The sequence below is a fragment of the Gopherus evgoodei genome, chromosome 1 (assembly GCF_007399415.2).
Source record: "Gopherus evgoodei ecotype Sinaloan lineage chromosome 1, rGopEvg1_v1.p, whole genome shotgun sequence".
Taxonomy (NCBI): domain Eukaryota; kingdom Metazoa; phylum Chordata; order Testudines; family Testudinidae; genus Gopherus; species Gopherus evgoodei.
Genome location: NC_044322.1, coordinates 233,391,333 through 233,418,274, shown reverse-complemented (window position 1 = coordinate 233,418,274; position 26,942 = coordinate 233,391,333). Strand labels below are relative to the sequence as shown.

Here is a 26,942-nt window from a genome sequence, read left to right as displayed (position 1 = left end):
AAAGAAAAGAAAGCAAAAACAAACCCAAAGGAACACATCAATAATCCATGTCTACAAGCAGCACATCCTAAAGGAGTTGGGTTCTCCTACCTCTCTATTTGACAAACATAACCCATGCAAGGTATTTCCCACCCCCTCAGTGATATGAACAGCTCTGAGCATCATATGCCAGAGTGCAGGCTCATGTAACTGAAGTACAATCTGGAATGAAGAGAGGATGAACAAACATATGCATGCAAAATTCAAAGGACAATACTCCACCCTCTCCGCCCTTTCCAACAGCACAATATACCCTTCCCTTGTACTTCATTAAGTCTTCAAAGGTTTTCACTTGAAGTCAAAACACCAAGAGTGTTTCTCTTCCTCTTTCCCCCCTTTCCCGCAATCCCACTGTGTACACAAAAAATGGCTCGCTTTCTTTTTAATGTTCAACAATAATTGTATAGAAAACATTAAAAGGATATAATGTGCTGCAGATGGACGCGCTGTGACTCAATGTCTAGTTATGTGCCCTCTATAACTGTGTTCACTCAAACTTGTTTTAAAAAGACAAAAAAATTGCTCCATCAAGTCAACTCCTGCTATCTCCACACAGCTGTTAGCAGTTATTTAACATTTACTACAGTAACTGTTAATCTTATGTAGTAAGCGTGCATTTTTTTTTTTTAAACTAAGAGGCCCTTTTTTGGCCTAACTTTAAGTTTGCACTCAGAAAATATCTGGATTATGTTAGTTCTTTTTCCACTGTGTGACCACATGTCGCCTTGCTGGCTACAGAATTGCGCAACAAATCCACTCAAAATGTCAACAGAAAGAGAACGAAGCTCCTGAGCTCTCCTCTCCCTTCTTGAGCCAGCAGGGCCTGGCCAGAGAGGCAGCATCTTGCATTGCTCTATAATGACTCCCCCGCAGCTGCAGTTTGGAGTGGTGTGCATGGGATGATTCTGAAGGCGGAAATGAAGAGGAAGAAGGAAGGATAGATGGTACACAAAGCAGAAGATCCCAGAATCAGAATAAATCTACAACAATTTGGGGAGGCAATTTGTTATTTTAATAATTCAGTGCAAGAACTGTTGATCCTCTGCCTCTTGCTTTCAATCTGTGTGTGCGTGAATTTAGCAGAGGCAAGAAGTTGACAAATCAACACCTTAGAGACTGAAGTCCTCTGTTTAGCCACAGACCAGGTACAACAAAGGCAAGAGAAGTTCCAGTTCCCTTCACAGTATTCTGCTTACATTATCATCTCGAAGAGCCACCTCCAAGCCCCATGGGTTAGTCAGTCCTTGACCTCTCTTGCTAATTACCCATCCCTGGGGTGGTGCCAAGGAGTAGACTGAAAAACTCATTTGTACTTACTATGTATACTTATTGCAGAATTATGAGCCCCTAAATTGAACCTGCCTGAGGTAGTTCCAACAGTATTTTCTATCAAATGTTTATCAGGACTTTTGGAGTCTTACTATACCCAACAAGATTTTTTCATTTTTTACGAGCCACTTAGGCAAGGTTCATAAAAACAGTGCTCTGCGCTCCCTCTGCTGGCTCTTTGGCAGCAGCTAACTTAAAAATACCTCTCACCAAGAGCTATGTGTTTAGCATTGGTGGTCCTGGGGAAGCCACACAAACACGTTGTGGTATGCTTTAAAGTAGTAGAGAACATACTGTTGGATAAATAAAACCAGCTCTATTAATTTCAGCTGTTTTCAAAGCCACCTGTGTGTCAAATAGAAAATGTCACACCAACAAAGGCAGGGAGGGGGGAACCTCTCAGCTTTCTCAGATGGTATTACAGACCATTGAATAAAAATAACCTGAAATAACTCAGTGTCCTTTTATTTACTAAGGGAAAATGGAAATCTGTATATTGAAAAGCCTTCTCACCTCAGAGTTTAATTAACAATACTCACTGGGACAGGTTCAGTTGTGGAGCTATATGAAGAGACCAAAATGGTATCCAGATATTCAGTGTGGAAAAGTATTGTTCAAGACATCTTAAGCAGAAAAGTTTGTCCTCTCACGGCACTGGCTTTTCCCCCTCCAGAACTGCTCCCAGATTGAAGCATATGGCTAACATGAAGGCCATCCTACCACGTTAGGGGTTCGACGAAGGAAATGCAGACAACTGGAAGGACTTACCCCCACAGGATAGCTCATCCTGAAGCAGAACAAGGTGCACTGGACAAGAACACCTGGTTGTACCATCACCCTTCACAATACAAATGTGTGAACACCCGCCATTATCTTGAGAACAAGGATGCTGTCCTGAAATTTATAAACAAGATCTTTATGCAATATAAATCCAAACCCACACGTCTGGTTTAGATTATTTAGAGAAAAGAAATCAACCGGTAAAGCTTGGAGAAAAAATAATCCAGATTTACTTGCTCAGGCCCTGATCCCATAATGAGCTCAGATGGGGTAAATCCTGTGCATTTCTGCAGAACCTCACTTGCTTCGGTGGGGCTCTGCATGGACGCAGGAGGTTCACCGGCATAGAGTCCATTATGACAATGGCCTATCCCTTTCTCCCTTCCCAAATGGAAAACTTTCTGGACAAGCAGCTCCAGAGTGTATCTTTTTTCCTCCACAGGCATTTATAATTATTTGTGATCTGAAGCATTATAAAAAAAATCACATAGTGCAACCTTTTAAAAACAGTAAACAAAACTTAAAGGTTTGTTTCTTGGGAATGATGGAATTAGTTCTGGAGGAATACAACAAAGGTACCTAGAATTTAATACTGCATTCTCTCTCTCTCTCTAAGCCATTAAAAAAGAGCAAATTTTTCTGATTTACGAAGTCTGAAGTACTTGCACTGCCTACAAAACTCAAATGAATATGCTCTAGATAAATATGTCTTTTTATTTTAATGTTTAATAAGGATGCCTTGTTTCTTCTTGAAATTCTTGACAGATTTACTGTGATTAATGGCAAACAAAGCTAGTAGTCGTCTGCTTTAATTAATATCCCCAGACAGTTTCCTAAAAAAATTCTCCAGTTCAAAGCACACATCATACTTATGTTAACGTGATTGCTTCCTCTACGATGGCTGTGGCTCCACTTGGCTGCACTCATCCCCAGCCAATCCCCCCTTCATTTCAAGTTAGGAAAAGTTTGTGCCCTTGAAAAAAAATGCTTGAAAACTATTTGAGTATATTTACTCCTGGTGAAAGAGGATGAAGTCCTCTAAACAGACAAAGCATGTGGCAAGCTAAGCTTCACTACTCCTTCCCGTGAATGAGCCACAGCTCTGATCCAAAGGAACCTCCTCCAGGACCAAGATGGTATTTTAGTCTCTATATTCATTCAATCCTTGGTGTCTGTCCTAGGACTACCTATAAGGTTGCCCATTAAGGTATGTCTACATTGGAGCTGGAAGGTGTAATTTCTAGCTCACGAAGACCTGCACTATTTCCTTCTGATCAAGCTAGTGTGCTAAAAATCAAAGCGCACTTGCAGTAGTGGGAGGGACTAGCCGCCCCAAGTATGTACCGAGGTTCTTGGACAGGATCATAACTCAGGGCAACTATCCCCTCCAGCTGCTCACACCACCAGGCTTTCCTTCTCTTTAGTGTGCCAGCTCAATCAGAGCTAAAGTGCATATGGTCTCCTCAAGCTGGGAACCACACCTTCCAGCTCCAGTGTAGACACACCTTGAGTGACAAACCATGATAGTGGTTTTTGTGATGGCCTCTTGTCCACCAGGAGTTGTACTGAGAAAACTCCACACAGGCCCCTTGTCAGCCTTTTGGCCACTATTGATCTGGGGTGGATTTAAATCAGTGATGTAGGAAGAAATGTCTCTCCAATTAATAATCCTCTGTTGTGCCACTTCCCACCCCTAACCCCACCCTCCCCATTGTTTCTTGGTAATGGGGATGGTACTTACTGTATTCCTGGATGTTTAGTTCTTTAACTGCATGTATGTCGCTGAGCTGTGCAATACGAGCCTGGACTTTTGTACGTCTTTCTCGACCAGTCATGTCAATTTTTTCAATCATTTGCTGTTGCTTGTCAATCCAGTACAGCCAGTTTTCAAATACTGTCAGCCCAACGGGTTGCAAGATATTGGAGTCTTCTAAAACTATTCGATTCGCCCCTTTGGAAAGGAGGTTGTGGTTTAACAATTGGAAGAGACCAAGATATCATAAAACATATTTTAAATAGATATAAATGCGTATTTTACACACACACACACACACACACTCCAATGTCCTCAGTAGCTGTCTGGATTTAAATTCTGCAGCCAGATACCCAATACACACAGCACACCTGCGCAGGGAGTGAAAGCTCCAAGGTAGCTTCAGGGTAATCCAAAAAAATGGAAGGTGCTTTTTAATTTTATATTATAGCAAGTAGTACAGTGACCATAGTACGACGTGTTATTTTGATATTAAATTCAGCTGTACACTGATTCAACTTTTTCATTTTGTACTGCAAATTGTACTGTACTGATGAGGTATAACTGTATTCCAGAAGTAGTTAGATGTTCCAACTGCTGGAAGGGTAAAGAAAAAGTGGGTATAAGGCACAAGAATGGCCAAACAGGGCCAGACCAATAGTTAATCTAGTCCAGGATCCTGTTTTCTGACCATGCCAGCTGCTTCAGAGGGAATGAACAGAACCGGCAATCACTGAGGGATCCATCCCATCGTCTACTTCCAGCTTCTGGCAATCAGAGGCGAGGGATACCCGGAGCATGGGATCACATCCCTTATCATCTTAGCTAATAGCCATTGATGGATCTGTGCCCGTTAACTTATCTAATTTTTTTTTAAGCCCATTATAGTTTTGGCCTTCATAACATCCCCTGGCAATGAGTTCCACAAGTAGACTGCATTCCATGCTTACTTTGTACCCGGGCTTGCCTGGGCTGACCGGCATCTCTAGGCTCTTCTGTGTATCTTTTCCAATTCTAATACATATTTTTTGAAATGGGGTGACTAGAACTGCACACAGTATTCAATATGTGAGCATACCATGGATTTATATAGAGGCAATATGATATTTTCTGTCTTATCTCTCTCTTTTCTAATGGTTCCTAATGTTCTGTTAGCTTTTTTGACTGCTGCTGCACATTAAATGGATGTTTTCAGAGAACTATCCACAAGGACTCCAAGATCTCTTTCTTGAGTGGTAACAGCTAATTTAGACCTCATCACCGTTGAGATTAGGTTTTCCAATGTGCATTTCTTAGCACTTATCAACACTGAACTTGATCTGCCATTTTGCTGCCCAGTGACCCAGTTTTGTGAGATCTCTTCGTAAGTCTTCACAATCTGCTTTGGATTTAACTATTTTCAGTAATTTTGTATTATCTGCTAATTTTGCCACCTGACTGTTTACCCATTTTTCCAGACCCTTTATGAACATGTTGAACAGCACTGGTTCCAGTACAGATTCCCACGGGACACTACTATTTACCTCTCTTCATTCTGAAAACTGAATTTATTTCTACCCTTTGTTTCCCATCTTTTAACCAGTTACTGATCCAGGAGAGGACCTTCCCCCTTATCCTATGACTGCTTAGGTTGCTTAAGACGTCGGTGAAGGATCTTGTCAGATGCTGATACACCATATCCACTGGATCACCCTTGTTTTTTGACTCCCTCAAAGAATTCTAATAGATTGGTGAGGCATGATTTCCTTTTACAAAAGCCATCTTGACTCTTCCCCCAACAAATCGTGTTCATTGAAGTGTCTAATAATTCTGTTCTTTATTATAGTTTCAACCAATTTACCTGGTACTGAAGTTAGGCTTACTGGCCTGTAATTGCCAGGATCGCCTCTGGAGCCTTATTTTAAATTGGGTGTCACATTAGCTATCTGCCAGTTATCTGGTACAGAAGCTGATTTAAATGATAAGTTGCACACCAGAGTTAGCAGTTCTGCAATTTCATATCTGAGTCCCTTCAGAACTCTTGGGTGAATGCCATCTGGTCCTGGTGAATTATTACTGTTAAATTAATCAATTTGTTCTAAAATCTCCTCTACTGACACCTTAATCTGGGTCAGTTCCTCAGATTTGTCCTCTAATAAGAATGGCTCAGGTGTGGGAATCTCCCTGCATCAGTCTTCATGGCAGAGGATGTGAAAGAATTCAATTAGCTTTTCCGCCAAATTTTCCTGGAGCACCCCTTACACACCTCAATTGTCCAGTGGCCCCACTGATTGTTTGGCAGGCTGCCTGCATCTAATGTACGTAACATTTTTTTGCTGTTACTTTTTGAGTTTTTGGGTAGATGGTCTTCACATTCTTTTTTGACTTGCCTAATTATATTTTTACATTTGCCTTGTTGGAATTTATGCTCATTTCTATTTTCCTCGGTAGGATTTAACTTGCAATTTTAAAGGATGCATTTTTGCCTCTAACCACTACTTTTACTTTGTTGTTTAGCCATGGTAACACATTTTTGATTTGCTCACTATGTTTTAAAAATTTTAAAATATGTTTCATTTAATTTGAGTCTATTATGGTGTTTTTTAAAAGTTTCCATGCATCTTGCAAGCATTTCACTTTTGTGACTATACCTTTTCAATTTCCATTTAACTAGCATCCTCATTTTTGTGTAGTTCCCCTTTCCGAAGTTAAATGCTACTGTGGTGGGCTTCTTTGGTGTTTTCTCTCCCACAAGAATGATAAATTTAATTACATTATGGTCGTTATTACCAAGTGGTTCAGCTATAAGGCAGTTTGGGGTTTTGGCTCTCATGATGTGATTAAGACTTTTGGCAAAGAGGAGGGGAAGTACTTTTTCCCCCCCATCCTTTGTGGATCAACAGCAATTTTAAGTTTTGTGCATGGGCTTGAACTCTTCGGATTTGTCTTCATCAGGGAAAAGAGGGGTGTTGCTGATTTGAGTTCACTAATCTGATGTAAAATCCTAGTGAAGGCAAGGCACTTTGTAGTTTTCACACTGGTTAGTAGGAAAACGAAAAACCTCAATCCCCCCATAGTCTTTAACTCAACCTGAAAACTCGTGTGAAAACTATAAACTGCCTTGCCTTCACTAGGTTTTTATTTTGTGTTAGTTAATTTAAGTTAGGAATATATCTTTTTTCCCAGTGAAGACCCCCTCTCAGTTCTGTATATCAGCAACCCTCGGCAGCGATCAGAAGCAGCACATTAGCTGAACGTTTATAATCTAGAGTGATAGGCACTTAATTATTTAACAGCACTAACTTTTAAATGGTCATTGTTAGATTTCAGAGTTAAAATTCCATTCAGATGAAAGGGAGCACAGTTCAGACTTGTCTCATACTTGCTGAAGACGGCCTGCAAACTTACTCTGCACCACTTTACACTGACATTTTACATTTATTTTCTTCACAACTCTTGGGCTAGAAACTTATATTTAACCCTCACCACCACCTCTGAACGCTTATATTACACTACACAATTACACTGAATTCGGTGACCTGTAAACAGATTCAATGAATTTATTATGCCCTGCACTTATGCTTATTTTTACTCTCACACACACTCAACACAGGAATTAAAAGTATAGAGAACCCACAGCTGGAATGTTTGGATCTAAATCCAAACACTACCAAACCTTTTGGGGTTTTCAGGTCATTTCTATCTGAAACTTAAAAAACCCCCAAAACAACACCACTACAGCAGGCAATAGTTTGTGAACATGTTCAACTACACTATGCTTTCCAAGAAAAGTAACTGACATTTAAAAAAAAAAAAAAAGACACTAGGACAGTGAACCACCACATATAAAAGGCTACCATTTTTTTTTTATTATTTTTTTTTTTTCAAGGAATGAGTTGTCAAGATTTGCTTTTGGGATCAAAAAGTTATCTATTCGTTATTATAATGCCTGAACGTTTTTTTATTTCATAATCTCAATTTTTCTACCCTTCAGTCTATGTTTATTAATATAAATAACTGTTTTGCATTTTTATAGTCTTTCATTAGATGCTCTCACAGTGCTTTACAATAAGTTAAACTAATTATCATCTCTATTTTAAGATGGAGAAAGTGAGACACAGATACGTTAAGTAGCTTGCCTGGTGTGTCTGCTAGATTTTGACTGGTCTACACTTAAAACCTAGAGAGTGACTTTCCTACAGCCCACAGTGGTGTGAAAAATCCACATCCATGATTCCGCAACTATGCTGACCCTTAACCCCCAGCACAGACACAGCTAGGTCAATGGAAGAACGCTTCCATCAACCTAGCTACCGCTGCTCAGACAGTAGGAATTCCTACAGCAACAGAAACGCCTCCATCTTTCGCTGTAGTCTATGGGTATGTCTACACTACGGGATTATTCCAATTTTACATAAACCGGTTTTGTAAAACAGATTGTATAAAGTCGAGTGCACGCGGCCACACTAAGCACATTAATTCGGCGGTGTGCGTCCATGGTCCGAGGCTAGCGTTGTTTTCTGGAGCACTGCACTGTAGGTAGCTATTCTGTAGCTATCCCATAGTTCCTGCAGTCTCCCCTGCCCCTTGGAATTCTGGGTTGAGATCCCAGTGCCTGATGGGGCAAAAATCATTGTCGCGGGTGGTTCTGGGTAAATGTCGTCAGTCATTCCTTCCTCCGGGAAAGCAACGGCAGACAATCATTTTGCGCCCTTTTCCCCTGGCAGACGCCATAGCACGGCAACCATAGAGCCCATTCAGCTTTTTTTTTTTTTTTTTTTTTTTTTACTGTCACCATTATGTGTACTGGATGCTGCTGACAGAGGCAATACTGCAGCGCTACACAGCAGCATTCATTTGCCTTTGCATGACAGCAGAGACGGTTATCAGTCGTTCTGTACCGTCTGCTGCACCATTGTAAATTGGTGATGGGATGACGGTTATCTGTCATTCTGTACCGTCTGCCCCTGGCTGAGGTCAGCCGGGGGTGCAAAGACAAAAATGGGAATGACTCCCCGAGTCAATCCCTCCTTTATGGTATCTAAAAATAGAGTCAGTCCTGCCTAGAATATAGGGCAAGTGTACTAGAAAACCAGTGTATCAGAGAACCAGAGAGCACAGCCGCTCTGTGTCAGATCCCGCAGAAATGATGAGCTGCATGCCATTCACGGGGGTGCCCCTGCAACAACCCCACCTGTTGATTCCCTTCTCCCCCAACCTTTCTGGGCTACCGTGGCAGTGTCCTCCCTATTTGTGTGATGAAGTAATAAAGAATGCAGGAATAAGAAACACTGACTTGTTACTGAGATAAAATGAGGGGGAGGCAGCCTCCAGCTGCTATGATAGTCCAGGCAGGACATTAAGCGTTGTGGGGGAGAGGAGCCCAGCATCCCGCTGCTATGATAGTCCAGGCACTACAGAATCTTTTCTTTACACATGAAAAGGGGGGGAGGGGCTGATGGAGCTCAGCCCCCAGTTGCTATGATGAGGACGGTTACCAGCCGTTCTGTACCATCTACTGGGAATGACCGGGAATCATTCCTATTGTCACCCAGGTGCCCCTGGCCGACCTCACCTGAGGCCAGCCAGGAGCACTCATGGGCTGATGACGACAACGGATAGCAGTCAGATTGTACCGGCTGCCACCGGGGAGGGGAAGGGAGCGGAGTGGATATTGCTCTTCACTGCCGCAGCATCGTGTCTACCAGCAGCATTTAGTAGACATAGGGTGACATTGAAAAAAGTCAAGAAACGATTTTTTTCCCCTTTTCTTTCACGGGGTGGGGGGGAGGGGGTACATTGACGAGCTATACCCTGAACCACCCCGGACAATGTGTTTGACCCTACAGGCATTGGGAGCTCAGCCAAGAATGCAAATGCTTTTCGGAGACTGTTGGGGACTGTGGGATAGCTGGAGTCCTCAGTCCATGAAGGCACGGGACTGGACTCGATGACCTCTCGAGGTCCCTTCCAGTCTAGAATCTATGAGTTCCCCCTCCCTCCCTCCACGAGCGTCCATTTGATTCTTTGGCTTTCCGTACGCTTGTCACTCAGGACTCTGAATCACAGCCTGGAGATTTTTTTCAAATGCTTTGGCATTTTCGTCTTCTGTAATGGAGCTCTGATAGAACAGATTTGTCTCCCCATACAGCGATCAGATCCAGTATCTCCCGTACGGTCCATGCTAGAGCGATTTTTGGATTTGGAACTGCATCGCCACCTGTGCTGATCAGAGCTCCACGCTGGACAAACAGGAAATGAAATTCAAAAGTTTGCGAGGCTTTTCCTGTCAACCTGGCCAGTGCATCCAAGTTCGGATTGCTGTCCAGAGCGGTCACAATGGTGCACTGTGGGATAGTGCCCAGAGGCCAATACCGTCAATTTGCGGCCACACTAACCCTAATCCGATATGGTAATACCGCTTTTAGCGCTACTCCTCTCGTTGGGGAGGAGTACAGAAACCGATTTAAAGAGCCCTTTATACGATATAAAGAGCCTTGTTGTGTGGACGGGTACAGCGTTAAATCAGTTTAACGCTGCTAAAATCGGTTTAAACGCGTAGTGTAGACCAGGTCTATGTTTATACTGTGGGGTTATGCTGGCATAGCTATGGTGCCATAGCTATACTGTACAGTGCCTGTAGTGTAGACTTCGCTCTGACACAGCACCTAGGAATCCTCCACCCGTGGCTTTAAACTACAGACAGCACTTTCACTCCATGATCTGGAGCTACACCAGTAATGGATTTGGCCCTAGGAAAGATGTTGATGGATTACGTAGAGGGACATATCCAGCTTGATGCAGGAATGACTAATGCAAGAGGTCAGCTAGATGGCTGTAATGGTCCCTTCTGGTCTTAAAATCTATGAGTATAAGTCATTTGTTGCAGGAACACTAGCTGTGAGATGCCAAGAAGGGGCAAGGAGGTAGAGATGCGCAGAAAGAGGACTTGAGAAAGGGAAGTGTGAGTGTTGAAGTCGACCTTTACAAAAATTAATGTTTCACTTTTTTAGACAGAATTCTTTTATGATCCAGTGAGGAGCTAGATGCATCTACGTGACATTTCTCAACATATTGCAAAAACTTTTAGTTTAAAAATCTCAGTCTCTTAAAGTACCTCAGTTTTTCACCCATATTTATGACCAAGCTTAATTTACTATTTGTGACTAAACCAAGACCGTGATATTTATCCTTCATATAAACAAGAAATCCTAAAGTGGGGATCACAAAGTTCACAAAGCCCCCACTAGTCCCATCAGGAACGTAATAAAGAAAGATCCTAAAGGTTTAAAAGTCCATGTTTGCTCAAGAATGAAACATGACTAACAGGGCTTTTCTCCTGCCATTACTTCCCTTCTACACAGGGGGAAACTGACTGGAATAGCTGTGCCAGACTAGCTGCCTGTGTGGGAACAATTCCAGATTAAAAGTAAATTTAAAAGGAGTATTGTGTCCAGTTCTGGGCACCGCATTTCAAGAAAGATGTGGAGAAATTGGAGAGGGTCCAGAGAAGAGCAACAAGAATGATTAAAGGTCTTGAGAACATGACCTATGAAGGAAGGCTGAAAGAATTGGGTTTATTTAGTTTGGAAAAGAGAAGACTGAGAGGGGACCTGATAGCAGTTTTCAGGTATCTAAAAGGGTGTCATCAGGAGGAGGGAGAAAACTTGTTCACCTTAGCCTCTAATGACAGAACAAGAAGCAATGGGCTTAAACTGCAGCAAGGGAGATTTAGGTTGGACATTAGGAAAAAGTTCCTAAGTGTCAGGGTAGTTAAACACTGGAATAAATTAGGGAGGTTGTGGAATCTCCATCTCTGGAGATATTTAAGAGTATGTTAGAGATAAATGTCTATCAGGGATGGTCTAGACAGTATTTGGTCCTGCCATGAGGGCAGGGGACTGGACTCAATGACCTCTCGAGGTCCCTTCCAGTCCTAGAGTCTATGAATCTATAAATGTATTCCAGAATAATTAGCGTGTTTCCAAGATAAACTAATTATTCTGGAATATATTGACCTTTTATTCCAACCAGTGTCCACATGATGAGCTATTCCAGTCTATTTCCATGTGTAGACGAGCCTTCACTCATGTGAGAAGTCCAATTGACTTCAATGGGATTTCTAGTATTAGGAGAACATAACTGGGCCCCAGGTATCTGTTGGGAGCATTGTCCTCTCTCCTATCCTATCGCATATGAAGCATGCTGTCCCTCTTTGTAAGAGTAGCAGCATCTGCAGACCTAGGAAGCAAGAGTTTTTAAAGACACACATGCAGAAAAATTATGCTCTCAGTTTAAAAAAGAAAAAAAAAAAAAGCTTATTAATCAGCATTCTTTAACTAGCAATCTGTTTCAGCAGTTAGGATTTACACTAATAATTGCTGTAACTTATCTTGCAGTGCAAATGTTGAATGATGAGTGTATGGAAAAAATGTCTCCATGCTTATGGAAAGAATGGTGAGGTTTTAATAAACAATACATAAAATCTGATAGCTGCCTTTTTTTTTTAAAGTAAGATAATTTTAAACAAAAGAGTGGGTTTATAATTAACACCAGCCTTTGACTTTGGTGTTCTAAAAATTGTCATAAGAGATGCAAAAGAAGAAACAAGGAATGAGTAAGTTTCAGATGTCAGTTAAATCATGCAGATGCTGAATCTGTGGTGGCTGAAGTCATCCAAGGATACATCATACCAAAATTTCAATGTTTTAATGCATTAAGTGTGGTCTACTGGTTATAACACCTGATTAAGAGTCAGAGTTCTTTTTCTGGATCTTCCATTAACTTACTGTATGTCACTGGACAAACTGCTTATACTTGCAGTGTCGCAGGGCATGACCACACTTGTGAGTTAGAGCGCATTAAAGCAGCCCCAGGCGTCCTAACTCACAATCCATCCACACTGGCAAGGCACTTAGAGTGCCTGGACTCTGAAGCAGGAGCGCTCCTGGTACTCTATCTTCACGAGAAGCATAACGCTTGCTGTGCCTCGGCTGAAACACCCCAGTGTCAGTGTGACTGAAGTGTTGCATTACTGTGCTCTGATTGGCCTCCAGAAATGTCCCATAATCCCCTTAAGTCAAGTGGCCACTCTTGTCATTGTTTTGGAACTGGCTGCAGGAATGCGGATATGCCCTTTCAAAACTCCATTTCTGACAGCTGGCAAGCTTATCTGCTCCGGCACAAAGCAACAATTAGTGTGGAATGCTGCTTGCTGTGAGTGAGAGACAGACAGGAAGTAGGGGGGTCTGCTGCTGTTTGAACTTACAAGACAGCATGCTGACATGCTCTCAGCCCCCCAAACATCCACTCTCCCCCTTACATACACGCAACACACTCCCTGTCATACTCCACCCCCTCCCCATTTGAAAAGCATATTGCAGACACGTGCATGCTGGGATAGCTACCACAAGGCACTGCTCTCTGTGGCATTACAAGAGTTGCTAATGTGGCCATGCCAGTGTGCTTGAATCTGACAATGTGAACACACTGCAGCACTTCCCCTACTGCACTCTCCAAGGGCTGATTTAACTCACAGCGCTCTACATCTGCAAGTGTAGCCATGCCCTCAGACCCAATCATCTGTAAAACTGAAATAATATCACTTGTCGTATTATACAGACATGCTATGAAACTTAAATAGAAAACTGAAAGCAAATTGGTGTCGTTGGATGGAATGCACTACAGAATTCTAAAGCATTATTATATCATTAATGAGCATGTATTAATGCAATACTTTACTACCAAATTCATTTATTTCCATCACCAATTCTCTACTCTTACTCTCATATATGCATGCAGATGTGGGAACAGACATGCATCGCAGTACAAGGGCATAGACATTTTCAGGTACACCTCTACCTCGATATAACGCTGTCCTTGGGAGCCAAAAAATCTTACCGCGCTATAGGTGAATCGTGTTATATTAAACTTGCTTTGATCCACTGGAGCGCGCAGCCCCACCCCCCGGAGCACTGCTTTACAGCATTATATCCAAATTCATGTCATATCGGGAGGCGTTATATCGAGGTTAGTGGTGTATTATATAGTTTATATGCCATAGGCACAGAAATGGCCAGTGCATGCTGACTTAACACTATATCACACACTTTTCATCAATCTGAGCACTTCCTGATTTGCTTGACAGATACTAGTACTCCAAAAAAAGTGATGTTCGTGAAAAATAGCAGTAATTATTTGTGAACTGGCTTTGAGGGAGAAGCTAAGCACGGTTTTGAAGCTAGAACTGAAGTCAACAGCTCTAATATTGAGCAAACTAATAGTGCAAATGAATCTCTTAAATGCAAGTTCTATTTTACCTGAAAGGGCACTGCTCTCAATTCTCGGAGCTCTGAATCAGCCCAGAATAACTTTGCTCGTTGGCTGTCAAGGGCCAGGGCTATAGGTTTACTCAAGCACTGAAAAAGAGAATCTCCCGTTCAGTTCCATCCAGTGCTGCCTCTCGATTTTGGGTGACCTTTCTATGCAGATTAGTGAAATACATGTACCTATAACAGGAATAGTTAAAGTCAAACAGATTTGTAAATTATGCAGGTTTTTATTAACTTTTTCTCCTCTAACGTCTGAGAGAGACAAACATCCCTCCTCACTAACTGTGAGGAGAGGGAGGGAGGCAGGAAGGCACCTATTAAGACAATGACTGATTTGGGGAAAAACAAACATTTTCAATGTCGGGGCTAAACTGTCCCTTCCCCTTTGCAGATGGCTCTGCAGGGGCAGGAAGAAGGGGAAACAGGCTACCTGGGCCTAGTACACATGCAGGAAACCGGCCTGCTCTATCTCTCAGTGCTCGGGAGTGCAAGGGGAGTAGTCAGCTAGCACTGCCTGTGGAACTAACCAGCTGTACAGGAGGTGTTTCTAGGCAGGATGGGGCCATGTCTCTTGCCCTGAATTTCACCAGGATGCAGTGTGAGTGTGTGAGAGAGAGAGAGAGAGAGAGGAGAGAGAGGAAGAGGAGAGGGCAGGGACGTAACCAGAATTCTCCTATGGCTGGGGCCCAGAGCTCCCTGCACCCAGCCCCACACACTCCCCCTGTTGCTCCCGATACCCAGTCCTGAACCCAGCTCCACACATACTCCTCTCCAGCTTCCCCACACTCAGTTTCTGAGCTTTCCCCACTGCACCCATTCCCATGGTCTCCTTACACCCAGCCCTGAGCTCTCATCCAGAGAGGCTGTCAAGCTGAAAAGCATCATCCCCAGCAGGAGCCAGGTGGTTTTGGGAGCTCACGCCCCATCCTCCTTCTGCATCTCAGGGCTTCCTGGGAAGCCCCAAGAGCTTGGATCCAATCCTCCCCTGTTCCCGGGGACTAGAGGTGCTGCTTGCTCCACTTCTTCCCAGAGGTTGGAGTGCCCAGTGCCCATGAATGCCCAAAGCACTGTAAAGGTGGGGTGGAGGAGAACATGGAGTCACAACACCCCTCAAATCTATGGGGCAGCTGAGCCAAGTTTGAGTTTGTGGTGTTGTGACCTGGTGCATGGGGTCGCAGTGTCATTCAAATTTAGCCTGGCTGCCTCTCCCTCATGACAGAGGGGTGGCAGTGCTAAATTTCTAGCTCCAGTCCAGGGCCAAGTGGGGTGGAGGAGGGGGGTAGAGTGAGCCTCGGAGCCCCCCGCTGCACTCATTTTAAAGATGTATCAAGACCTGCTCTGTATTGGGCTTCTCCCCTTCTATAACACAACACTACCACCCTCTAAGGGAACCTCCTCTCCTCCCCAACAAGGCTCAGCCTCAGGAGGGCCATAACTGAACCCTGCTAACCTTTACCAGTCAGTGGAAGAATTCCCATTGACTTCAATGGGCCAGTATTGTACACGAAGAATTACAGAAGTCTCAACTTTTAGCATCAATACAAGAGTTCCAAAGATATCTTTATTTTGAAGAAGGGTAGCCAGCAGCTAGAAGATTTATTAATAGGATCTGTGGGCTGGATTTTCCCTACTATTCCACATTACAATTACATACCCTTTCTCTGGATTCACCACAATGGCCCGGGGCCTGTCGTCTTCTCCTTTTAGCACCACGCCTATTGGTCTCCCATCCAAGCGTGTCACATTAATCACATTAGTGGCTTCACAAGTCCAGTAGATGTAGCGGCTGTAGATATCAATGCTCAGATCATAGGGCTGCATGTCCAGGTTCGATTGGGAACCGGACTCGTCACACCGTAAGGCTCTGGGAAATCACCAGAAGGATATTACATTCAGGGTGTCACCGAGGATTGTATTTGCTATATCTGCTGTATGTGAAATTGTTCAAAGTTAGAAGGAAGCCTCCAAAATATAATCCTAAACCAGGGAACACATGTTCAGTTGTTTCTCTCTCTCTCGGCCTTTGTGAGCAACAGCAGAGTGAGCAGTGGACACAAAACACTTACCCCCGGCAGATTTAGGGGGATGGAAATCATAGCATTTGGTTGCAGCTCAGAAGAACTGATGATGTTGTTGGGCTTGTGGGAGTATCAAGGTGGATGAAGGAGTGGCACCGACACTCACCAGTGCCAAGAGATTTGAGAGGCTGTGGATGCCGTACAAATGGCTGTACTATGCCTTAAAGGACAATTCTTGTCTGCTGAAAATTTCTCTCATATTCACCATCCAAAACAGATTATGTTGGTTAAATCCCAACCACTCTAAGAAAAAAGACAGCTAGATCACTGAAGTCAAGGTTTCCACTGGGAAAGGCACTCTCCTCATTCTCTTTTTCTTAATAAACTAAAATCAGACAGTCCAGTTCCTCAGTACATAGACTAACGTGAATACAGAACACGCAGCTCTCTACAACAGAAAGTCCATGTCATCAATAATCCCTAAACCTGAGCAGTCTATAGGACAGATGAGCAGGAAAAGAAATGTTCAGGCGGCCAGCAGATGGCTTGGACAACAGCTCGTGCATCAATCTTCCTACATCATTTTCCTCACATATGGGAGAAGCAAAATCACATTAGGGAACCCTGATAATTGGTTAGAGGGAACATCTGCTAGCAGTAGCCCTTGGTCTAGGTATGAAATTTAGCAATTTGGAATATTCTCATTTTACTCCCTTTTGAGTTTTCCTGGTTCCATCTACTTAAGTGTTTCAACTACAAGTAATCCCCCTTTCTGGCCCTCTTCAGTGTATAGAAAATTATGAAGAAATCAAAATCTCTTCACAGATAAGATCGAAGTAGTCTTCTCTGTGACAAACCCAATTTACCCCACTCAGGCACTTTATTAGAGACATGTCAATCCAACTGAAGTTCCATGTACCACATCTTAGTCTCTGACAGTCTCTCTAGAAAGCCTGGAGTAAATTCAAAGTGACATTCTGGGGATAGAGGTGCTTTGTAAAGTACTTTGTCATGCACTTTTGGAAAATTTGCCTAACTTTTTTTTGGCTTGTCACATCTTCCAAAGCACTTGTCCTAGAAACTGCATACTTGTTTTGCGCTGCTGGTCCTGGAGAGATCTGGCACTTTTGACTAGTTTTGGATGTTAAATTATTTAGAAGTTCACAAAAAACACAAGAGTGAATGATGGAGCATTTCAATGGAATCCAACTCACACTTCCCACACCCTCCTTAAGAAACTGCACTTTCTTTTGACAAAAAACATTTACATCTAAAATCCCCCACCACCAAAAATAAATAAACGATTATAAAAGTCTGAGAATGAACACGTATATAAGCCTTAATCAATTACTGTTACCTCACCCATCTTGCACCACCCTGTGTCTCTGGCCCCATCCAGGCCTCCTCTCTGCTCCCCCGTCATGTGCTCCCTTTCCATGGTGCTGGGACTCTTGCAACTCTGTTTCATGCCTCTCATCCAGAGTCCCACTGGTCTACTACCCCACTCCATTTGCCTCTCCTCATGCCTACACCAGAACTCCCAAATTCCTAGACAGCAGCTGTATAGTACATAGGCAGGCAGTCCCAAATCTCTTACCCTCAAGTCAGTGTACCTTCTCCAGTCATCTCTATTCCCCTGCACAGACTATTCCTCCCTCTGTATTTCCTACATGAATCCTGCTACCTGTTTTTATTGAGGTTCTCATCACCACCAGCTCAGACCAGCTACAGCAAACCTGGAGCTAGCAGGAGATTTATTATTTAAAATGTAATCATTGCTTCACATAAATGGTGCCTCATCTCTTTGCAATTCCTCTCACTGCATACCTGGCTGCCATCTTCTTGTGCCTTCCGGATAATGTTCTGCCGAGAGTCAATCCAATAAAGCTGCTTATCTAGGGGGTCATAATCGATGGCCCGGACGTTCCTGAGACTGTGGATAGGGAGTATGATGTCTGGACTCTGTTGCTCATCTATCACCATGCGATTAATTGCATTCTTCTGACTGAACAACAGGAAAGTCGTAGGAGCTTTAAAAAAAAGGGGGGGGGGGAACACATACAGAGCAGAAACACTGGTTATCTATATACCCAGTACTAGCATTACTACACAAAAGCTATTAATACCTTACTTTCCCCCAGAAACTACCCCTTTACTCCTTCCCACACATACACACATCTGCACAGAGCTTTTTTTTTTTTGGGGGGGGGGAGGTTTTAAAGGCATCTATCTTTTAAAATAAATTCGTATGTGTGGGGACGTAAAAAGGAAGGATAATTTCAAACACAAAGAGAAGAAAGAATATGGACACGTTGAAATTATCACAAGATCCAGGTTATCAATTTAAAACACTTTCTCCAAGTCTCTTTTCAGAATCCTTTTAGCTCAGTAGTCTGCCTGCAATAAAGTTATAGCGCACTGTAGCCCAAGTCCCAGCAGCTTCAGTAAAGTAGAGCTCATGCCTGGAAAGATCAGCAGGGGGACATTTCACCCATTCCGACCTATAAAACACGCAAGGTAACACCTGGCGGGCGGAGTGAGGTTCCAGAGAACATCCTCTATCTTTATTATTTTAGGCATATACTTTAAGTAGTTTTTTCTGGCTGCTGCTAAGAAAAAAGTCTCATTGGCATAAAAATATACTTTTCACACTGTTCAAAATTCTGACCTAGATGCAAGTTATTTTTGCTTTTTGAAAAATCCCAAGCATTTCACCAGTGACTTTTTTCTATATTTAATCACTAATTAATAGAAGATAAGACAAAAGCAAACCAGACACAAACAGTTTGTTGTACGCATGTAGTACAAACAGCAAAACACCACATTTGGAAAGGTCAAATCCCTTATTCATTAGATAAACCCGCATGTTAAGGGAAATATGCAAAAAAAGAGGATGGTTTAGACCAAAACAAAGGAAGTTGTGAAAGGAGGCTTTCATGCTGTCAGTTACAAACAGTCAAATCCTTCTGCTCCTTCCTTCCAGAGACACTCTGTCATTCTCATAGATCCACTCGGTAAGAACTTCAAAAGGAAAGTTACCAAATAATTGTCGTCTTGATATCTGTAAACTCTGACTTCTCTAGCATTAGTATTATCCAAATAGATGGCTCATTGTATGTCGTGGTAGGGCAAATTTCCCATTTTAAGTCCCCCCATTCTCTGGAACTCAGTTTGGGTTTTGGAAAGCATTTTCCATTCTCCAACGTAATTTCTCCAACAGTCAATATTTTAACTATATTTCTGGAAGGAACTGTGGGTGAAACACAGCAGCATCCCAGCTGGAGAACTGCTCTTCAAGCTCAACAATGCAGTGTTGGCTCTGAAAGTCTGAGTTCCCAGATCTAGTCACAGCAGCATCTCCTTCCCATAATTAAAAGAATATGTGCACACATGTGCATTGTGGTCAACAAAGGGAGGAACTGGCCTCTAGGACTTCTGCTAGAATAATGCTCAGAAACACATAACCAAGTAAATTAGGTAAGAGAAAGTTAAAACGATCCATTAGCCAATTACAGAGGCCAAGAGAAAAATTAAATTACAAGCAGAAAAATCTAAGGCCATGTCTACATCTAAAATTTTGCAGCGCTGGTTGTTACAGCTGTATTAGTACAGCTGTATAGGGCCAGCGCTGCAGAGTGGCCACACTTACAGCAACCAGCGCTGCAAGTGGTGTTAGATGTGGCCACACTGCAGCGCTGTTGGGCGGCTTCAAGGGGGGTTCCGGGAACGCGAGAGCAAACCGGGAAAGGAGACCAGCTTCGCCGCGGTTTGCTCTCGCGTTCCCGGAGCCACCCAGCAAACCGCAGGGAAGGAGACCTGCTTGCTCGGGGTTCCGGGAACGCGAGAGCAAACCGGGAAAGGAGACCAGCTTCGCCGCGGTTTGCTCTCGCGTTCCCGGAGCCCCCCAGCAAACCGCAGGGAAGGAGACCTGCTTGCTCGGGGTTCCGGGAACGCGAGAGCAAACCGGGAAAGGAGACCCGCTTCGCCGCGGTTTGCTCTTGCGTTCCCGGAGCCACCCAGCAAAACCGCAGGGAAGGAGACCTGCTTGCTCGGGGTTCCGGGAACGAGAGAGCAAACCGGGAAAGGAGACCAGCTTGATTACCAGAGGCTTCCTCCTTCCACGGAGGTCAAGAAAAGCGCTGGTAAGTGTCTACATTGGATTACCAGCGCTGGATCACCAGCGCTGGATCCTCTACACCCGAGACAAAACGGGAGTACGGCCAGCGCTGCAAACAGGGAGTTGCAGCGCTGGTGATGCCCTGCAGATGTGTACACCTTCAAAGTTGCAGCGCTGTAACTCCCTCACCAGCGCTGCAACTTTCTGATGTAGACAAGCCCTAAGTCTCCAATTACCTACAAATGAGAAGTGGGAAATCTACCAGGGTTGAACATGGCTGAAAAGGTGTTAACGCCTAATGAGAGACTTTGAACCATACTGTTTAGAAACAGTTCTATATCTTTATAGCGTAACATGTTTCCTGTATTTTTCTCTTTGCTTTGTAACTAAATATTTCCATGAAAACAGGATCTTTACGTGACTGTATTACTTATTTCTCGCCCAAAGACAAAATCCCCCACTTATGATATCATAGTTATCACCACAACTATGTCAATTATTCTTTTGACATGCAGTAAAGGAGGAAGAAGGGAATGGTACAAAGATTTTGTTTGCATGCAAGTGGTCCCTTGTAATAAACAGAAAAATACCGAAAACGTGGGGTGTGCAAAGCAGAAATGTTTCCAAGAACGATTTTCACAGTATTCCATGGAGGTGACAGTCTCAGAATAAGTGACACCTGATTTGGGCTCAATGCAGCAGTTAGATCTCTTTACTCATGCATAATGCAGATGAGATAATACCTGACTCTCTTAACTCACTGATAATCTGAATGACACCAGAGAAACCATCCAAGCATCTTGGCAGTCAAAAATGGAGGTTACTTCAAGATGTGTGTTCCCTATCTGTATTCCACACATTAGGTACGCGTGTGCACTGTGTGTCCCAGTCCAGAAGTTCTTGCAAGCAGTGTCCAATGACCCACACAGGTGCCGTAGCTTTCCTCACGCTCTAAACCAAGAGCATAAAAGGCGATGCGGGCCGATGTCTTTCCAGTTTCCATTCTTACTGCAGTTCAAACAATCCACAGGAGAAGGGACGGATGGAAGGTAGAGAGATCACACATCTCGAAGAGCATGCAGTTAACAGTAAGTAGCCCGCATTTCTTCCTCGAGTGATGGTCTCTATGTGTATTCCTCATGTGGGAGATTAACAAGCAGTGGTAAGACCAGACGCAGGTGCAAGAAGGCCAGCGCTGACTGTAGTACTGCTGTCCCCACAGCTGTGTCTGCATTTGACTGGACCAGAGCATTATGTCTTGTGATGGTATGCAAAGAGCTCTAATTAGCAGTTGCCCTCCATAACACTGGGAAGGGTAATGTCTCAGCAATGCTGCCAAAATAACTTGCCCTCTAGTAGAATTAGCCCTCACCTGCTCTGGAGGGGGAATATAAACTAGTTGGTACAAAGGGTAACACAATTCGAGATCCACTTTGAATGTCTTTGTGTCTATGCAGCTTGACCCTTGATCACTCTGCTATGAAAACAAATCATTCAGGTGTCTTTACATCATTTGTTCTTTGCAGATAAAAGGCCAAAGCATTTGAGCATCTAGAGAATGCAGTCAGCTCCCTTCATCTGAGGTATGCAGTTTTGGAAAAGATGCTAGCTAAATGGACTACCTGACTCATATGAAACTCAAACTATTTTAGGAATGAATCTAGGGTGGGGTTATAACAAAACCCTTTCTTTATAGAATGTAGTATACAGTGGGTCCACCATGAGCACTCCCAGCTCACTAACGCTTCTAGCTGACATTACATCTAGTAGACAGGTGGGTCATAGAACATGTGGCTAGAAGCTGAAAGGGGAGCTAGCAAGCAACGACAAAACAAAATTATGGTTCCACTAAGGTGCAAACTTCACCAACGGTGGAAAGGATCTGAGACTCCTCTTTAGAAATCTAGTTGTGACAGGATGAGTGAATACTGTATGGTTATCCACCAGAGAATGAAAATTGCTGATCGCTACTAAATGTACTCGCAGAGAATTGAGCATGAGACCTGAAGACTGAAGAATAAAAGATAGGAAGGATCCCAGCAGATATTGGACACAAGTTGCATTGGTGAGCCCAGGGGAGAAATGCTTCATTCTGCTTAACAGTAGCTTCTCACAGACTCTTTCTGCTTTGGTTAAGGATGAATTGCACCCTTTTAGAACATGAGCATTCTATTTCTGATGCCTATCCAAATACCAGGCCCTGAGTTGCAACAGTCCCAGGTTTGGGATGTTAGGACTTGCACTTATCCACTCAAAGTCTGGCAACGTGCGGATGTTCTTGGGTGGGTGAACTGAGGCCTTTAGCAGACTGCACCCAACTGGTTGAGACAGTTCGGTTTACGAACAGGAAAACTTGAACTCTGTCTTGATGGATCTTCTGTAGCACTTCTGTCAAGCCCTTGCCCAGGGCTATTCTGGAGAGGTACTGAGGAAATTTCCTGTCCTCCCATGTCGGCATTCCCCATTGGTGAAGATGTCATCAAGAACCAAATTATGAATCTCCAATTTGTGATTTGTGGAAAAATGTCTGCTCAAGCAGCCCATTAGGGAGTTTTGCATGCCTGGTAAAGAAACTGTTGATAGGAACATGCGATGGCTGATGCACCAGTTCCAAAGGGTGACTGCATCTATGCTCAAAGGGACAGATCTCACTCTCCCTGCTTGTTTACATAAATACTGTTGTACACGTTGTCCACGTTATTTAGACATGTCTGGATTGGATGAGGGAGGAAGGAGTCACAGGTTCAATGGACCACCTGGAATTCTACTAAACTGATACTCCAAAAGGGTCCAGATGCTTTGTGACATGTATTCACCCATGAGAGCATCCCAACCCAAGAGGAAAGCATCAGTAATGAGGATTGCCTCAGGGGTCAGTGTGATGAAAGGGATTCCCCATCCAAACCTTCTCCACTTTTGCCCACCAGACAAAAGTCTAAAACTTCAGGCAGAACTGTCACCTCTGTTTATGTTGCCTTTCTCTGGTGAGTACATAGAGAGACGCCAGGCTTCTATGCAGTGAAAATAAAGCTTGGCAAACAATGTCACGTGCATGAAGCCACATGGCTGAAGAGGGAAAAGGCAAGTTCTGACTGATGTCCTGGTTTTGACACTGACCTGATGTATGTGCACGCTCATGGACTGAAATATCTTGGGAGGCAAATACGCTCTTGCTGCAGTCGAGTCCAACATCCCCCCTATAAAATTTATGGGACTCATGGGGGTCAACATGGATTTTCATGACTGATGCAGAAACCCAGGGAAGGCAGAAGGCTGAGCAGAACACTGGTTGCTTGCTAGACTTCCTTGAAGGAACCGCCCATCAGTAGCCAGTCATCAAGGTAGGGGAAGACTGTAAATCCCTCTCTTCTCATACAAGCAGCCACTACTGATAAGACTTTTGTAAAGACCCTGGGTGCAGTAGCTAGCCCAAAGTGGGAGGGACTCTAAATTAGTAATGCTCTTCATCGAAGAGGAACCTAAGGAACCTCTTGTGGGCTGGGTGGACGCCTATGTGAAAATGTGCGTCTAATGTTGAGAGCCGCAAACCATGTGTCCTCCTCTAATGAGGGAATTACGGATGCCAAGGAGAGCATGTGGAATTTTAGTTTTCAAATGAACCTGTTCAGCTGTCTCAGATCAGAATTGGCCTCCATCCCCCATTCTTCTTGTGGATGGAGAAGTAAGGGGGATAGAATCCCTGCCCTCGATGTTGAGATGGAACCCTTTCTATGGCTCCCCTGAGAAGGGAGCTCACCTCTTGTTGCAGAATCACCCCATGAGAGTGGTCCGTGAAAAGAATGAAGAAGGGGGTTTTGTGGGTAGGAAGGTACCAGAGACTCGATCAGCTAGATGCCATAAATAATCTCCAATACCTATTTGTCTGTAGTTAGGGCAGTTTTTGCCAAATGAGGTGGGGAAGCCTTTGATATCAGAGATGGGAAAAGAAGTGGCATCAATAAAGGGACATAGGCCTCAACAGTACCACAGAAAAAAAACCCTCTTTGCTTGGGGTTAGAGTATGATGTGGTGGTGAATGTTGCAGAGGCTGGGTTCCTGGGTCTATAAACCCTCTGTCTTTTGAGAGTTAGCTCTTGAGAACATTGGTGGTAAAATGGCTGAGGAGGTGGTCTTGCCCTATTAGCCCCATCTATGGTGCTTTCTTTTAGGGGCAAGGATATAAATGCCAGTGAATCCAGTTTGTCCTCAAGTCTTTGAGGGAGTGGAGACACTCATCTGTCTTCTTGTGGAATAGGTTGATAGTATCGAAGGGCAGATATTGGATGGTACTCTGCATGTCTAGGAAAACATGAGGATCGTAACCACAAATCTCTCCTCATAACAATGGCCACCTGACAGAGAACAGACGGCTGCAGAACATCTAGTAAACTATGTTGAGGCGCCTGATCTCCCTCAAGCTGAATCTATAACTCTGCAGCCACCCTGGGCATGAGCTCTTGATATTGTTTAGTCATCTGGCAGGGATGGAAAAGATGGAGTAACTGCCTCATCTGGTGAAGATGACGAGATTGCTACTGGAATAGGCTCACCTTCCCTTTCTGAATATGCTGTGGGTGTCTGGGAAGTGGCAAATAGGATTCCTGCACTGATCCTGAGTTTAGGGTAGGGCTCCCATGATTCCCAATATTGCCAGTAGGATGGATCAACTGCAAGGAAAACCCCATGGCATGGGGTGGGGAGCCTGTTCTTCTCGACCAACTGTATCTGCCTGGGGGTCAGAACCATGATCTTCTGGGGCTCCTGTCTTGTGCCATCTTTTCCTGATGCTGCAGAGACTCTTGCAGGGGCTATGACTCATCCCAACATAAAGCTGAATCCTTATCTCCAGCAGAACCAATGGTACCAATATGGGATGGAGAATGACACTGTCTCATCAGGACAGAGTCATCTTCTGGTGTATCAATGTCCCAGAATAAAGACAGTACTGATAGGAGGGCTGAATGTGGATAGGGAAGAGCAAAGATGTCCTCTTCAGGGAGACTAAGTCTGATTGTCCTGGGGTATGAGGAGAGTCCACTGGCAGAGCAGTCAGAACCAGAGCTTTCCTGGTCATTGTGGTACGTGTTTCTACTGGTACTGCTTTGATTCTAGAAGTGGATTGGAGCATCAGGAGCTGTTTATCCCGAGCCAAATGGATTAAGGCTTCATCACTTTCTAGATAAAATATTTTCTGAGTCTCAGCTCCAAACCCTCATGAATTCTGGGGGGAAAAGACCAGCAGATGCTGGCAGAAATAGGAGTCTCAACCAGGCAACAGAGGCAGTGCTGATGTTTGTCATTCACCGAAAAGGAGTGAAGGCAGGAAACACAATTTTTGAACTCTGGCATAATCCCAGACTTCTCTGGGAAAAGAAATGGGTGGGGAAGAAAATGGGAGGAAATACTAACTACAGAAGAACCTCAGAGTTACAAACTGACCTGTCAACAACACATCTCTTTTGGAACCAGAAGTACACAATCAGGCAGCAGAGACACCTACCTACCTAAATCAAATACTGTACAGCATAGTCCTCAAACAAACTACTAAAAAATAAAGGGAAAAGTTAAAAAAGATTTGACAAGGTAAGGAAACCGTTTCTTGTGCATGTTTAATTTAATTTAAGATAGTTAAAAGCAGCATTTTTCTTCTGTGAGGTAAAGTTTCAAAGCTGTATTAAGTCAATGTTCAGCTATAAACTTTTGAAAGAATAACCATAACATTTTATTCAGTTACGAACACTTCAGTTCAGAACAACCTCCATTTCAGAAGCATCATAACGCTGAGGTTCTACTGTATACTATAAAAACGACTAAAATTAATTGTGTACAACATTTTACAGCAATGACACTGTTTAAAAAAAAAAGATTAGGACACCAAAGATCTCGATTCAGATCATGCAGAAATAAGCAGGAACTGGAAAGGTATAGGCCTGCACCACTTTTCATGCCCTGAGTTTGGCGCATGAGAAAAGCTACAGCACATGTACAGACCAACGGCCACTGCTTGCAAAAATATTCTGGATTCAAACACATGGTACTCATGTGTATCCAATGTGTGGAATACATGTAGGGACTATCCTATGAAGAATTATGAGTGCTGCACTGGCAGCCAGTTATTGAAAGAAAGATGAATTATTTGGCTAGAAACTAACTGTGGCCAGCCTAAGGGCCTTGTGGTTGACACACTGCACAACAATGAAAAAACCTGGGGTTTGGCTGCTTGCTGCCTCTACTGTGATCAGGAACTGAAAGTGCTGTGAAGGCAGCACTCTGGGGCCAATGTTCTCACTCAAAAGCAATGCCTTTAGCCACACTGGGGTGAGCTCTAGAGGAAGGTCTGTCCAACACCCCTTCATGCTGGAATATAGATCACAACCTAAAACTCATCCAATATTCCAAAACACACCAAAATCCTCTATGCCTGGTAAATCTCAAAAAAATAAAAGGGGACATGAAGTAACTTTCATGGGCTGGCACAAAAGTAGAAGTGTTTCCAGCTTCTCTTTTACCCAGCCTATTCTGGTTGGCAGAATGAAGAAAATGTTAATTGAAATTAATCCCATTGCCAAGCTGTTGGCCTGGAAACTTTTTAAAAA

At 43.5% G+C, this 26,942-nt stretch overlaps 1 protein-coding gene across 1 annotated transcript in view; it reads right to left on the bottom strand.

The window, feature by feature from the left end:
* The window catches only part of LRP6 (LDL receptor related protein 6), a 204,092-nt gene that overhangs the window by 20,324 nt on the left and 156,826 nt on the right, over window positions 1–26,942 (bottom strand). Inside the window, 8 exon segments of the mRNA XM_030539350.1 lie at window positions 2,137–2,262; window positions 3,890–4,099; window positions 14,200–14,226; window positions 14,229–14,297; window positions 14,300–14,388; window positions 15,866–16,043; window positions 16,046–16,073; window positions 18,057–18,259. Coding sequence (XP_030395210.1) covers window positions 2,137–2,262; window positions 3,890–4,099; window positions 14,200–14,226; window positions 14,229–14,297; window positions 14,300–14,388; window positions 15,866–16,043; window positions 16,046–16,073; window positions 18,057–18,259 — 930 coding nt within the window.